This window comes from Octopus bimaculoides, chromosome 1, assembly GCF_046866305.1.
Source record: "Octopus bimaculoides isolate indiv1 chromosome 1, ASM4686630v1, whole genome shotgun sequence".
Lineage (NCBI taxonomy): Eukaryota > Metazoa > Mollusca > Cephalopoda > Octopoda > Octopodidae > Octopus > Octopus bimaculoides.
The window spans coordinates 88,580,650-88,595,623 of NC_142928.1; the positions used below are offsets into that span (position 1 = coordinate 88,580,650).

General features: G+C 34.5%; 1 protein-coding gene across 4 annotated transcripts in view; it reads left to right on the forward strand.

Annotated features, from left to right (window-relative positions):
• Positions 1 to 239: 239 nt before the first annotated feature.
• Positions 240 to 14,974, forward strand: part of LOC106872256 (tubulin monoglutamylase TTLL4) — a 36,105-nt gene continuing 21,370 nt past the window's right edge. For 2 of the 4 annotated variants that reach the window (XM_014919178.3, XM_089353608.1), the window contains exons 1-6: positions 240 to 269; positions 552 to 713; positions 4,363 to 5,538; positions 11,503 to 11,591; positions 12,556 to 12,738; positions 12,981 to 13,091. In XM_014919178.3, coding sequence (XP_014774664.1) covers positions 4,430 to 5,538; positions 11,503 to 11,591; positions 12,556 to 12,738; positions 12,981 to 13,091 — 1,492 coding nt within the window. In that variant the 5' untranslated portion in view covers positions 240 to 269; positions 552 to 713; positions 4,363 to 4,429. Of the gene's footprint in view, positions 270 to 551; positions 714 to 1,021; positions 1,076 to 4,362; positions 5,539 to 11,502; positions 11,592 to 12,555; positions 12,739 to 12,980; positions 13,092 to 14,974 lie in introns of those variants that run through there. The other 2 variants (XM_014919179.3, XM_089353603.1) reach the window with 2 other exon arrangements.

Here is a 14,974-nt window from a genome sequence, read left to right on the forward strand (position 1 = left end):
AGAATCGATAAAACAAGGAGTCAAGAATCGAACGAATTAATTATAATCTTTCTTCTTATAAAGTTGCTTTTCGTTCTAAGTGAACAAAATCAACATACTGAGAGTAAACTCCCTTCGCCTTTCATGCTTTGGCGCTAATTTCGAATAGAAATGTTACATTGGCGTTGATTGGAGGTTCGTGATGTGACTGCGTTTTCAATTGGTTCAAGTTTTTATTCACTATCAGGACGTATCTTAGCAGCGTTGATTTGTTGGTGTGGCCGCTGAAGGTAAGGTATTTTATGTCATAGTATTACATCATAAATTCGATGCGAATTTAGTTTACTGTTTTATTACTAGTGCTTATATTTTGTTGTAGAATAACGTTTTATTCATGATTTACCAGTTATGTATTTCTTTTTAAGTTCACAAATCCTTTCATTAAACTGTAATAACGATTTACTGTCTTGTATTTCATTTTACTATTCGTGCCATAAATTTGCGTTACTTCATGCATGAATCGAACTTATGATGCTTATTTACGTGCTTACCACGTGCTGTCATTTGTCTAGTGGAATTTGTATATCGCTCTAAGGAAAATGAAAAAAGAAATTCAGAGAAGCAGCAGTTGATATTGTTACAAGTATAAAAAAATATATATATTTATATATATATAGATGTGTTTCGTCGCCTTTCTGGCAATTTAGTAAATTGTCAACACTTCGTCATCAAATGTAAGTTTTTTTTTAATTTAAAAACAGAAAGAACACGTATAAATATCTTAAAAAATAGAAACCCAAACCCTGTTCGTTATAAATCGATTTTTTTTTTTTAGCGGCGTCTTTTTCCTTTCCAATTCTTGCCACATGGCAGAATCCTATATACACATATCTATGTATTTTACAATTCATCATTATTTGCTTTCGGCTTTCTTAAAAGGTGTCTATTCAATATCTACAACATCTCCCCACGGTTTCATGAACTTTATTCAAAATTTTTGTTTGAAACGTGAAATATGGTATGTTTCTTAGAAGCCCAAACTCCGGTAAATGTTGACTACCATAGATAGTCATTCCGACACTCAACTGTTCAACAGGTTGCTGCCTTACTTTTCAAAGTATTTTCTCACATTCCTATATTGAAACTTAACTCCAACGTTTTTATGTTATTTCTTGTACTGGATAAAGCATTTTTTATCACTTAATACTATCACAATTTTTGTAAAGGATTTATTTTTGTTTCTAGATGGTGACTTGCATAACTGAACTAACTGTACAGTTGCTAGACTAAGCTACATTTATCGATTATTTTCTTTTTTAAAAGTCGTTAGTTGTGTTTAAAAATGTATGCTATTAATTATCAAAAGTAGTTTTATTTCGGAGGTCTAAGACGGCAAAAATTCAGGGTTAAGATCCTACAGCAGTTATTCGCACATTAGCTCATTGACTTTAGAATTAGACTAAAGTTATATATATATATATATATATATATATAACTTTAGAATTAGACTAAAGTTATATATATATGAGAGAGAGAGAGAGAGCGGTGTGTGTGTGATTCCAAAATGAGTATATCTGAATTTCCTTTAATCAGGCAGCATAGAATAATCAAGATTTGGCCATCTACATCGACACGTGTAAGTTCAGTAAAAGTATTTAGACTGAATCTGTTTGTGCACCGAAGAGAGGAAATGTACAGCCTTTGATAAAACTCCAGTAATTCCTTAACTGAATCGAACTCGTACAAAACTCTTGGTGCATATAGTACGAAATTAATCGTTAGATAGTGATTTCCTTTGGTAGGTTTAGCCGATAGAATCAATATTACTGGTACAGAACGATGTAACACGAACCTGGCTTCGTCTCCAAGGCGCTTCTGGTAACAACTATTTATTAATGGACTGAAGTGAATAGTATGTGAACTAAATACTATAAAGCACCCAACCTGGATCCACCAAATATAACTAACCAAGTGTTTCGAATGTTAATAACAGCAAAACTACGAGATACAACTTTCTGTAAAATTATGGTTTTCTGCATTCGACTTTGTCGTAGTGGAGGTGATGATACAAAACTCACTGAAGACACTTATGCAGATAGATATCTATAAAGATGTACTTAAAGAGAGGGTAGTTTGTCGCAAGAAATTATTTTTGCAAAAACACCTTTTTCTAAAGAAAACTATATTTTGGGCAAGTTATCAGATTCCGGTATAATTATGTGTATGAGAGCGTATAATAAGCATTTTAGTGCCAGCTGGAAGAACTGGCGCTGTTTTTTATGCACAGAATACTTTATTCAAAATTATATGTTGATGTAATCTTTGAAATGGATGATGAATTATTTAAAGATACTAATTTTATCTGAAGCCTTGTGACCATGTTAGAAGTAAATATAGACAGTTTAGTTGAAAGAGTACAAGAATCTGCAAAGCAGGGAAGCTGAAAGTAACTAATGCACAAAGCCCCAGATTCTATTGAAGAGGAATTCTGATTTGATTATGCTGATTCTAGTATTAGGCTGGTATTCATTTTATCAACTCTAGAAAGATGAAAAGCTAAGACAATACCTTAGGAATGAGAACCCAGGTTCGAAATTTCCCCAAGACACTTGATGAAGGCTGGAGGGTATAAGATGAGGACAAATATCTGCCAAATGTAAATAATGTAAACAAAACAATAAACCTGAAAGTGAATATTATTCCAATATTTAACAGAGGCTAAAAATGTCTTGCAGAAAATTGGTGGACATCTTTTACAAAAATTTCTGAAAGGATTCAGAAAAAGCAACTTGTGAATTATTAAGTTTGATAAACTCAAAAATAACCAGTATGATTTTCAGGAAAACATTGTGCCTTTCCCAGTTATTAGACTACTATCACAAGATTGTTGCAATTGAAAATGGCAAGGAACATGATGTTATATTATAGACTTTACAAAATTCTTCCACATGTAATGAGTTGAATGTAATATATATCAAAAACTGATAGAACATGAAATTACCAGATATACAGGAAGATGTATAAATACTTTTCTCATAAAAATAACATTCAGAGTATTCATGTAATGCATATGAATGAAACCAGATGACTAAAGAGCCTAAATGATGTATGTAGAAAGAACCAGTGGAAGAGAAAGACAAACAGAAGTAGTTAAAGCTAATCTCAGGAAGGAGTTGACAAAGGAATGCAACATGGTGGGATGTAATATTGGAAGAGGACTTGTCCAACCTAAGTAAGGATAGAAAACTGGATGTAAAATGATGAACCAAAAATCCAAATCTAGAAATATCCTGCAAGGAAAGAAGAAGAAATTTTATAGAATACAAGACATTTCATAAAAATCCTGAAAACAAATATAAGAGAACAGCAATCCTCAGAAATGTGCAAAAGGTCAATAACATGAAAAGTTTCTTTCTCTTGAAAGCAAAGTTTATTGGTAAGCTGAAAATCTAATCAACAGAAACAAGAAAAGTGAGATATGTTTAAACCAGCCATATTTGCCTAAAATATTCTACCTGTTTTATGTTCAAATTGGCCAGGTCTGGCCTCAGACCTACCTTGCAATATCATTTTTTAAAATAAACAATCTCATCATCTATATCTCAAAACAATGGGAATAACCATTACACACGACAGAGTAATCTGAATGCTAAAGGTTTAAGGAATTTTGCAAAACCTGGCATCAAATATGGCAATGACACACATAATTACCTATTATAACATGTGAAAAGGAAAAGTTTGCAGAACCTCTCAACTTAATACCAGCTGCTTAAAAAAGGGCATAGTCTCTAAGAGAATAGTGTCAGATCAAATCTTGACATATCCCTCGATACATTCGAAGTGAGACTTGATAAAATGATTTCAAATCAATGTACTGGTAGCAGTACATTATTCTGTTAATAAGCATATTTCTTCAATTCCTACGTAATTCTGAGCTAAAAATTTCAACTCTTTGTTTGAAGCGATTACAAAATTTAAAAGGAATGGACTAAGTGTGAGCCCAAATGTATGGAACAAGTAAGATTTCTTTCACGCTACAAATTTCTACAATCATTAATATTTGGTTTTAGCTTTCTTGATTTTCTTGAGACCTGGTATTTTTTAGTTTTATATGATCAAAACTGAATCTATTGAAATACACTGCTTTGGGGGGGGGGGGGGGGTTCCCCATATTAATGACAGATTGAGTAAAATAATTCAGTTATTAAGCTGGTGTTCAGAACATTAACATGAAGTTTTAGTAGGTTTTAATTTAGATCATTTTAAAACAGGATGTTGTATTGTAGAATAAGGAAGAGTCTCATGTAGGTTAGTATCAAATGGGTTTAAATTGCTTGTTTTTGTATTTGTTTGTAATTGATTTTTTTTTCTCTTTTATTTCAGGAAGTATGGTGGGAATGAATAGGCTTATGACACTTAGTGAACTTAACCAGCAGCAATATTGTTGGCCATGAATGGATCTGACTTAAGCAAAATTACTTCTGGATTAGATGAGGTTTCCATAAAAAAACAATTTAATGCACAGCAACAAACTTTTCCATGTTGGTTAAAAGCTTCCTTTGAAAGTTCTCTTCATCGAAATGGCCCAAGTTATCCCTTGTCTGATTGCCATGTTTTTAGAGAAAATTGTCTTAGAAACAATCCACATCATCCCTTATCCATTACCCAAATGTCCAAATACATTTACCATAACCAACGATTTTCTACCTCGCAAGATAATTCACATTCCAAAACCTGTGACTCTTTAGTTAACAAAAAACCTATACCGTCCAGTCCTTATTCCCGACCACTCAGTGCTAAAGATTTTGGTTTGTATATGTCAGAATCTAATTCAAGCTTGTCTTCCGCCCGAACTTATCCAACTAAAAGCCATCCAAATCCATCAAAAATGGCGGCCAGTAGTAGTTTTCCAACAAATGTCAATTTTTTTCTTAAACCACAAAGCCTTACTTTAAAGAATCCTAGTGCAAGTAATGATGTTCCTGAAAAGTATCCTCTTAGTAAATGTAATAAATCAGAAGTAAATTGCAGCTCTTCCAAGGAACTCCAACAAATTACATCAAGTTCTTTTTCTAAACAATCTGCTTTTCTCTCTACAATATCAACATCTTCTGTCCAGATTTTAACTTCTGTTAATAAGCATATTTCTTCAATTCCTAAGCCTGGTTGTGGCTTCACCAAAATTCCTGATATATCTTTAAATGTGAGAAATTTGAGTTATAGTCCTGCTGTTTCCTATGTTGAAAGTCGACAATTGCTTGCTAATGACAACCATTCTATTCAGAGTGAAAACAGTTTCTTACAGAAAAAAAAGATCTACACTTTTGGACAAACAGTTTATTATAATATAGCTTATAAACCTGAGAAATGTTTACCAGGAGCTAAACCATTCACAACGTCTGCTAACAATGTAAATTGTGCTCCAAGGGAGGAATGTCTTTTAACTGAGAGAAACCTTCGTGCTCATCAAAAAGACATCTGCATCCAAACCAGTGAAACAAACTGTCTTCAAGCTGCAAATGATGCTGCATCAGAGAGTAGTGGCAGTTTAAGAAAAGGGTAAGAGCAATTTCAATTACAAAAATGGTTATTTATTATGTAGCAAATTAAATCAATGAAGACACTAAAAAAAAAAAAGTCTATGCATTTCAATTTGTGAGAGAGAGAGAGAGAGAGAGAGGTATGCACTGGATTTATTTTCTAAAAATTATTTCTGGGTGAAAGTAAAACCTGAAAATAATATTTAATATCAATGTGTAGTTTTTTTTTTAATTAATCCGAAAAGAAAATTTTAATATTACTTTGATTAAACTCACCCTCATCATCATCATTTTATATCCACTTACCATGCTGTATGGTTTTGTTGGGTTGTTATGGTCCAAGTCTTTAGTAGATGTTATTGCTCTCTTACATTTTTTAGCTTGGTTTCTATGGTTGGCTACCCTTCTTAATGGTATACTCATCATCATCATCCTCATATAATGTCTGTTTTCCATGCTTGTATTGGTTGGATGGCTTGACAGAGGGCTGCACCAGGCTCCAGTTGTTTGCTTTGGCATAGTTTCTACAGCTGGATGCCCTTCCTAATGCCAACCACTTTACAGAGTGTACTGGATGCTTTTTACATGGTGCCAACACTGGTGCTTCTTTACCTGGTGTTGGAATGGTTGGTTGCTTTATTACTTGGTGCTAGCATGCTTACTCTTTCATGTGGCACTGGCATGGGTGCTTCTCATGTGATGCTGGTATGGATGCCCTTTACGTGGTGCTGGCTTGGGTGATTTTTACATGATGCTGGCATAGGTGCATTTTACATGGCACCAGTACCCACAAGATCATTAAGTGGCTTGTAAGACAAGGAAGTTTCAGCTAATAGGAGAGGAATTGAGAGAAGTGGCTGTGTGCTAAGCAAGAAGTTTGAATATGATAAAGGGACAGGGATAGCTGTCTTACTACAGAGGAGATATTTGACTACTCCAGTAGGACAAGGAAGCAGCGGAAGGTGAGAGAAAGAAAGACAGAGTGAGTGAAAGGGCCTACTCAGAGCGAAGAGTGGGGGAGGGAGTATAACTAATACAGAGGGAATAGAGATGTACCATAAGAGTATGAGAGGGGATATTTAGATAGCAAATGATTTTGAGAGGAACTGTAGAGGGGCCTGCAGTGGGTTTTGTGGAGATGGTTTGTGTGTGAGTTTTGCCAGAGAACAGAATTATGTGTGTGAGAGGAAATTGATGATGGTGGAGTTATGACTGTAAAAGTCATGCTTGTATGTATGGATGGCCATGATTTTACTTAGCTTGATGTGTTTTCTCAAGCATGACATTTTGCCAGAAGTCTTGATCCCTTGTCATCTCCTCAGTGAGACTCAATATCTGAAGATCCTTTCTTACCATTTTGTTTCATATCTTCCTGGGTCTATCCCTTCCACAGATTCCCTCCACAATTAGAGCTTAGCACTTCTTCACGCATCTGTCCTCATCCTTACACATCACATGACCATACTAGTACAGTCTTCTTTATTGCACACTACTTCTAATTCCTCTAAAATCCAGTTTTCCTTTTAAATCATTTACACTGTCATACTTGCACTCTGACATTACCCACCCAGTGGAGCATGCTGGCTTCATTTCTTTTGAGCCTTCACATGTGCTTTATTGTCACAGCCCATGTTTCACTGCTGTCTAGCATAGCTGTTCACACACAGATATCATACAATCTGCCTTCCTCTTTGAGGGAGAGGCCTTTGTTACGAACAAAAGTAGCAACTCTCTGAATTTTGCCCAACCCCTTATTCTAGCAACTATGCTTTCAGAGTTTCCTCCTTTACTGCTGACTTGGTTGCCTGAGTAACAGAAACTATTTGCTACTAAGGATCTTCTGGACATTTGAGGGAGTCTATTTTCTGTACATTCTGAGTGTTTATTGTACCTGCACATCTGCTGGCTTCGATACTGGAGTAATTGTCATGTCTTTGACAAGACTGAATGCTCCTCTCACCCCTATGCTGTCCCTGCTTGTTCAGCAAAGTGTGCTGCGTACATTTTAACATGGCACCAGCACTATTGAAGTTGCCCAGAATCCCTAAAGATGTAAGTTCTTACTACTCTGTGGTGTGAACATTAACTCAAGGCAGTTTGGCCCAGATCGTGAGTAGCAGAGAGAGAGAGTGCTGACAGAAGAACCAGAATGAGTAGGTGAAGGGAACAAGAGTAATAATAGAAACAGAATGACTGACAAAAGAGGATGGTAGAAAGGAGAGTGGATAACAATTACAAATGGCTTGGAATAGGAAATGATGACTGGCAGTACAAGGTAAGGAGGCATGTGGCTCAGTAGTTAAGGGTGTTGCACTCAAGATCATAAGATTGTGGTTTCAATTCTTGGAGTGGGTGATACATTGTGTTCTAGAGCAAAACACTTCATGTTGTTCCAGTCTGCTCAGTTTGCAAAAATTAGTATGAATCAAATGAGAATGTTTTAAATGAATTCAAAGGGAGGTGGAGATTTTGCTTCACTGTAGAGAAAGTGGTTGAAGTTATTTATTATTGCACTCATGATATAGTGATTGTGGGTTCAATTTCCAGACTGGCCAGCGTATTGTGTTCTTGAGTAAAATAATTCATTTCATATTGCTCCAGTCCATTCAGCTGTAAATGGGTAACTCTGTGATGGACTCGACTTCCAATCAGGGGCAATGTTGGTGGATTGCCTAGTTGTAAGGTGGCATCATTTGAAAGCTAAAATGATGCAAAGTGCATTGTGACCAGTGATATATAACATCTGATAGTTTGGTGATATTGCAAATTAGAGTATTATAAGGCTTGAATTGTAATTAAAGGTTGACTTTGTTATAATGCATTTGAAAGTTAGTTGTGTGTTCCACTTTCCAGGCTTGTTATTTCCAAGTAGTGACTGAGCACAATTTTTTGCATTCCAAACAAGTGTTAATCTGTCCAAAGTTTAAAAAAAAACAAACAAGAACACTGGAACATTTACTGCTGTCGTGACTATACAGGAAGAAGAATCAAAAATTATGAAGACCAAGTTGACTGGGACTTCATATTTCACATATCAGCTTATTTACTCAATGAACTATTGCCTACAATATTATATTAGCAAACAATCATTTTCATTTGCATTAACCACGAATGAGATTCTTATGGAAAATTTATAAATATAGACATGGAGATCTTTCTTTCTCCTGAGATATATGCTTCAAATATTTTTAGAAACTGTGGACACTAAATTCCGCTTGCGAAGACCTGTTGAGGCAAGTGAAATCGAAATCTAACTAAATTCGACGACTGGCCCCCATGCCAACGTCTCCTTCATTGGACACTAAACTCGGCTTGCGAAGACCTGTTGGGGCAAACGAAATCGTGAGGGCACCACCGTTTGAGCGTGATTGTTACCAGTGTCGCCTTCCTGGCACTTGTGCCGGGGGCACGTGAAAAATCATTCGAGTGAGATCATTGCCAGTGCCGCTGGACTGGCTCCTGTGCAGGTGGCATGTAAAATACACCATTTTGAGCATGGACGTTGCCAGTACTGCCTGACTGGACTTCGTGTCGGTGGCACGTAAAAGCACTCACTACACTCTCGGAGTGTTTGGCGTTAGGAAGGGCATCCAACTGTAGAAACTCTGCCAAATCAGATTGGAGCCTGGTGTAGCCATCTGGTTCACCAGTCCTCAGTCAAATCGTCCAACCCATGCTAGCATGGAAAGCGGACGTTAAACGATGATGATGATGCATCCATATTTAGCATGCTTATTTAGTGAATTAAATTAAACTCCACATGACTTATTAACTTTTATTAGAATAACATTGTTAGTCAATCCACTTCCAAGCTACCTGAAACTATGTTGAGGTATTGTTTTTTTCTTGATCTTATAGTGACCTATATCCAATAAGCATTTTTATCTGGTGTATTTCTTTTCTCTACTCCCTCCAAAACTTCCCATTTCATCAATCCTTTTACTAACCTGACTACTGAATCTGTTTTTTTATCGATAACCATTTATTTAGTTTTCTGTTTAAAATGAAAAAAAAAATCTACTTGTAGAAATTTTTAACATTTCATAAAATCCATCATACACATCCAAGCTTTTGATGTGGCTTTGTTCCCTATAAAAACACTAGCAGGCAAAGATTCCTTCACTGATAGAACAAGCCAATATGTGAAACTTGAAATCCCAGTTAGTTTGATCTCTGCCTGCCTGTCATTTGTTTGACAAACTGTATGGAAGCCTATTGAGTGTGTGTGTGTGTGTATACAAATGTTGACATTCCATAGCTTCACTTGTCACCACCTAAACAAAATGGTGACAATAGAACTGATCGTTCAGCACTTTTGAAATAAAAAAATATTTTATTTGATAAGCAGCTAAAGGTTGGTTACAGGAAGGATATCCAGCTTTAACTTCCTTCCATAAATAAAAAGTTCCCATCAAATCTATGCTGTGCTAGGAAAACAAACATTAAATGATTGTTCATCACGTGTTCTTACACAGATAGTGAAATACAAGTTGAAAATGGACACTAACAAATACACAAAAATGTGACAAGTTTTGAGTCACAATAAAAGCAAGCTATATTGAAAACATAGCAAGTGTATTGATATTTTTGTTTATAAAGTGAAATGGTATGATTTTGTGTTGTAGAAAATAGTGTTATATATGTCTGATAGAAAATGTGTCATTTTTTTTTCTCATTAAACTTAGATATGTCTTGTTATTTAAGACAAATGTGAATGAACGAATGACTTTTCTTGGCTTTCAGAAAAAATTTTTTGATTTTTGCTTTAAGTAGCCAAAGTGGCTGCCTGAGTACAAGTCACTGACTGTACTCTAGCAGCCATTAATATAAAATTGGTGCCAAACTAAAAATGTCCACTTGTTGCAATGAAAGAATTGATACATGTTTAATGATAAAATCACCTGGCATATGCTGTGTATGATACAGTATACATTGAAGGGCTAAATCATTTTTAGCTAGGCTGAATGGTGGCAGTTGTGACTTAGGCTACATATCTCATCAACCTGCATTCTTCAGTGGACAAGTAAACATTTTCCTTTTTTCTTAGAACTGAGAATTCATCATCATTTAACGTCTGTTTTCCATACTGGCATGGGTTGGCGGTTTGGCTGGAGCTACCTGGGTTCCATGTCTGTTTTGGCATGGTTTCTACACCAGGATGCCTTCCTAACACCAACCACTTTCCAGTGTGTACTGAGTGCTTATATATAGCACTGGCAGGGGTGCTTTTTACATGACACCAGCACTTATGAGCTTGCAAGATTAGGATTTTACATAGCTTGATGTATTTTCTGAAGCACAGCAAACTACCAGGAGCCTTATGTGAACTATATTGTGGTTGTGTAGGAGATGCTTTTAGTATCTGTTGCTTCTTCCATTTAGGAAACTGTAGGCATTTGTAGTTTAAAATTTTGCACCTGGAGAAGCCTACACTTTTTATGAAGTAAAAAGTGAAAAAAATCTGGTAATATAAGTTAATTGTAAATGAGATTTGATGTTTTTTTTACAATACTGAATATTATTCTTCCCTAACCAAAATAGATAAGGAAAACAAAGAATTGGATATGTGATGTTACAACATTACATATTCAATGAAATTAGCAAGCTAGATGAAATAAAACCATGATACATACTCCTTGTCCAATAGTTTCTTACAATCTTATTTTTATTATGGCTTCATGCATGTTCACCTATATCAGTTGACTGTCAAATATGTTATCTCAGTAGCTTGTTTTCTAACCTCTTGTTATGCTAATTCACTTGAAAATGTCTTTGATTATTTGATTTAAAAATTGATGGTTTTTAAACCCTTTGTATTTTAATGAAAACTTTCCATCAAAATTCTGTTAGAACCAAACACCAGCTTAACATCAGCATGGATTCTGGTCCATAACATTTTAAAATTTTAATTTATAATAATTATAAAATAATAATCTGTATCATGATTATCATCAATGTATTTATTATATAATCTCAATACAAGGTTACTTGGAGATGGGGACACTACAACAATTAATTCTGAAGGAGAATCTGACGATTCTTTGACCGAAGAAAGTGTTTCAGATTATGAAGGTAAATTCTTTTGTAGTCCTCTTTCTGTAAAATCTCATATATATATATCGTATATTTTTCATGTAATTTGTTTAACCTGTTACCATTTAAACTGGCCGTGTCTGGCCAAAATATTCTAGTTTTATGTTCAAACTGGCCAGATCTGATCTTTTACACAATATTATTCTAGAAATAATAATCATACCATTGAAATCACATTATGAGATAATGCATGTCTAATTCAAATGAATGTGAATAAATAAGCATTACATTTGAGAGTAATCTAAATGTTAAAGGGTTAAAACAATTTTTCCATACTTTATAAACTTATTCCTTTATTATAAAATAATACAGCTTTGGAGGAAGTAATACTATGTATCTAATATATACACTTCTGTGTTGAAGTTGACTATAGAGAAAGTTTATTAGCTAAAGAAAAGAGTGTTGGATGTTAAAGCAGTTGATGCTTTTGGTAACAAAGGGTTTCTCTCTGTGTGTAAAAGGTAAAGTGAATGCAGTATGAATAACATTTAATGCAACATAGCTGTGAGGCTTAAACATTAAATATCAAAGATTGAAGGAGGTTGAAGAAGAGAAACAATCTGTGATCTGTTGGATGTGCAGTGTCAACCTACATCAAAGCTCTATAGTGCAAGAGAATGGAGAGAACAATTGGTTGTTAAAGGGTCCTGCCAGCATGTACAACAGAACCAGTTGCTATAGTATGGACAATATCTTGTTGAAAAAAGTGTTGTATGCTAACTTTGGTGGGTAGTGTAAGACCATAGCAAGAAATGATAGTTAGGTCTTAGAATCTCATGGACAAGATTGAATTGCATGACATAAAAGATATTCCAGCAAAAAAAAAAAAAAAAAAATCAAACATGAAAATGGCAGTGATATGTGTAATTTTAATGTTTTAATGCTTATTTTTTTTTTTCTTCAAAGCTGTTTTAAACCTTTTAAAATTCTGTTTTTATTTTAGAATATGAAGTCAGTAGCTGTAGCCTTCTATCTAAGCAATTACTAAGTTCTGACTCGCACCCTAGCCAGGAAAAAATGTACTCTTCATCACCTGCACCAGCTATTACTTTGTGTTCAGCTCTTACTCCCAGCTTATTCCCGAATGTACCACCAACTATAAATTTTGTTTACAGCGGATGTAAAGGTACAGCTTATTTTTGATAACTTATATTCACATCATTCTTTTTATCTTTAAGAAATTAACAAATCTTTAACTTCAAAATAGCATAAAAACAAACAAGCATTTAAAGAAAATCTACATGCATACACTTGTTTATAGTATATAGATATAATAATTATGATATAATTTTTTAAAATAAAGGTCAGACCATGTTGTACATCATCATCATTGGTATAGTAGATGTTTTATTTTGTTTACTTTTTCAGTTGAAAGTCTCTCTTTGGAGATGAATCGCCTTTTGCGCTGGCGTCTGAGTCCCATCACACCCCTTGTGGTAAAATCAGCTTTAGTCAGAGCTCGCTTTAAATTGACAAACAGTAAGACTTCATTATTTTGTTAATTTAGTTATGCTTTATAATTTGCTTGATATGATTGAAAAGGTGTCATTAATTTGCAAGCCATTGCTTTTTTTTTTTTTTTTTAAAGTTGTAGTATATACCCGTATTTAAGGCCACAAACTGGCAGAATTTTCAGCATGCTGAGCAAAATGCTTAGTGGTATTTTGGCTGTCTTTTTGTTCTGAGTTCAAATTCTGCTTAGATTGATTTTGCCTTTCATCCTTTTCAGGGTTGATAAAATGAACACTTGTTGATCATTGGGATTGATGTAATTGACTAGTCCCTCTCCAACCAAACTGTTTCCTTGTGTCAAAATTTGAAACCAATATATATCTGTATATTATGCATGTATATATGTAAAATAGTTGCAGTAATAAGTTACTTTTTTCTTTCACAATATTGTTGATAGTATCAGAAAGGACACCAAGCTATAAAAATAAATGTTCCAACATGTTAGTGTCAATAACTCATACTCTAGGTAGATATACCATCAGATCTATAATCAGAAGAGCTGTAGATACAATGGCAGAGGTAAACTTCCTGATAATCAATCATTCATGTCTGACTGCTAGTTAATCTGAAACAAATAGTTTTATCCTAAGATGTAATAAAATGTCGACAGTGAATTTGTACTGATAAGCATGGTAACTTAGCTACTTAATCATCTTGCCTTAATACTTGAACAATGTACAAATATAAAATAATCTCACACATAGCTGTTCTTTCATAATTGTGTGTATGTGTATATATATATTATGCATATCATTTTTCATACTTACATGAGTGAATTGGGTAAAACTTAAGTACAGATTTTCTATGCCTGGATGCTCTTTCTGTTGCCAACCTTCACCTTTTTACAAGCATGGTAGTGTTTCTCCCTTCTATTTTTTGAAAAACAAACAACTCATTGGCTGGGCATGTTTCTTGTGGTAGATTATAAAAAAATGGACAACATTTGTGTGAATAGTGATAATGAGTGCGCAAATATCAAAACAAGGAGAAAACACACATTCACTCACTCATGCATGTACACATACGTGTGTGTGTTCATATGTACATGTGTTTGTATGTATATTTGTACATATATATGCATACACACACACATATATATATATATATATATATATATGCAGGTTTAGAAATTTGCTTCCTATTCACATGGGTTTCAGGTTCAGTCCTACTGAATACCTCATGCCTCCTTGAATGTCTTCTCTTTCAGCCTCAGGTGGATCTTGTGAGTGAATTTGCTAAATGGGGAATGGTGTGTGTGTGTTACTGTCTCCTTGTCTTGACATCATGTGATGATTATGAGTGTTTGCTGTCACATAAGCAGTGTCGTTCATTTTTGATTTTGTCTTGCCACGAAGAAATATTATCTTGCCACGAAGAAATATTATCTTACTTGGAAACAGGTGAGAATTGGTGTCAGGAATGGGTTCTGGCTGTAGAGAATCTGCCTCAACTAACTTGTGTACCTATGAGCTCTTGTATAGCTAAGATATAATTCTTTTAACTAAAAATCAGTTGAATTCTTAAAAGAACAGTTGCAAACATTTAAGTTGGGTTACGAATTGAGAGATCTAAAAATCAACTTTGATCACACAAAGGTTTTAATTACCAGAAATGAAAACCAATTACTACTATCAATGGGAGGTGATCTTAAGAAGCAGAAAGGGAGTTGGTAGGGTCTTCCTGTATGGCATTCCCAGTGTAATCAATGGCTGTATAAACTGGGCACAGCTGTGGTTATGTGGTTAAGCTCACAAGACAACCATGTAGTTCTATATTTAATGCCATATGATATTTTAAATGAAGAATTTTTATATTTTTGTAAAGTTGGTATGCAGTTTCAAATACTATGG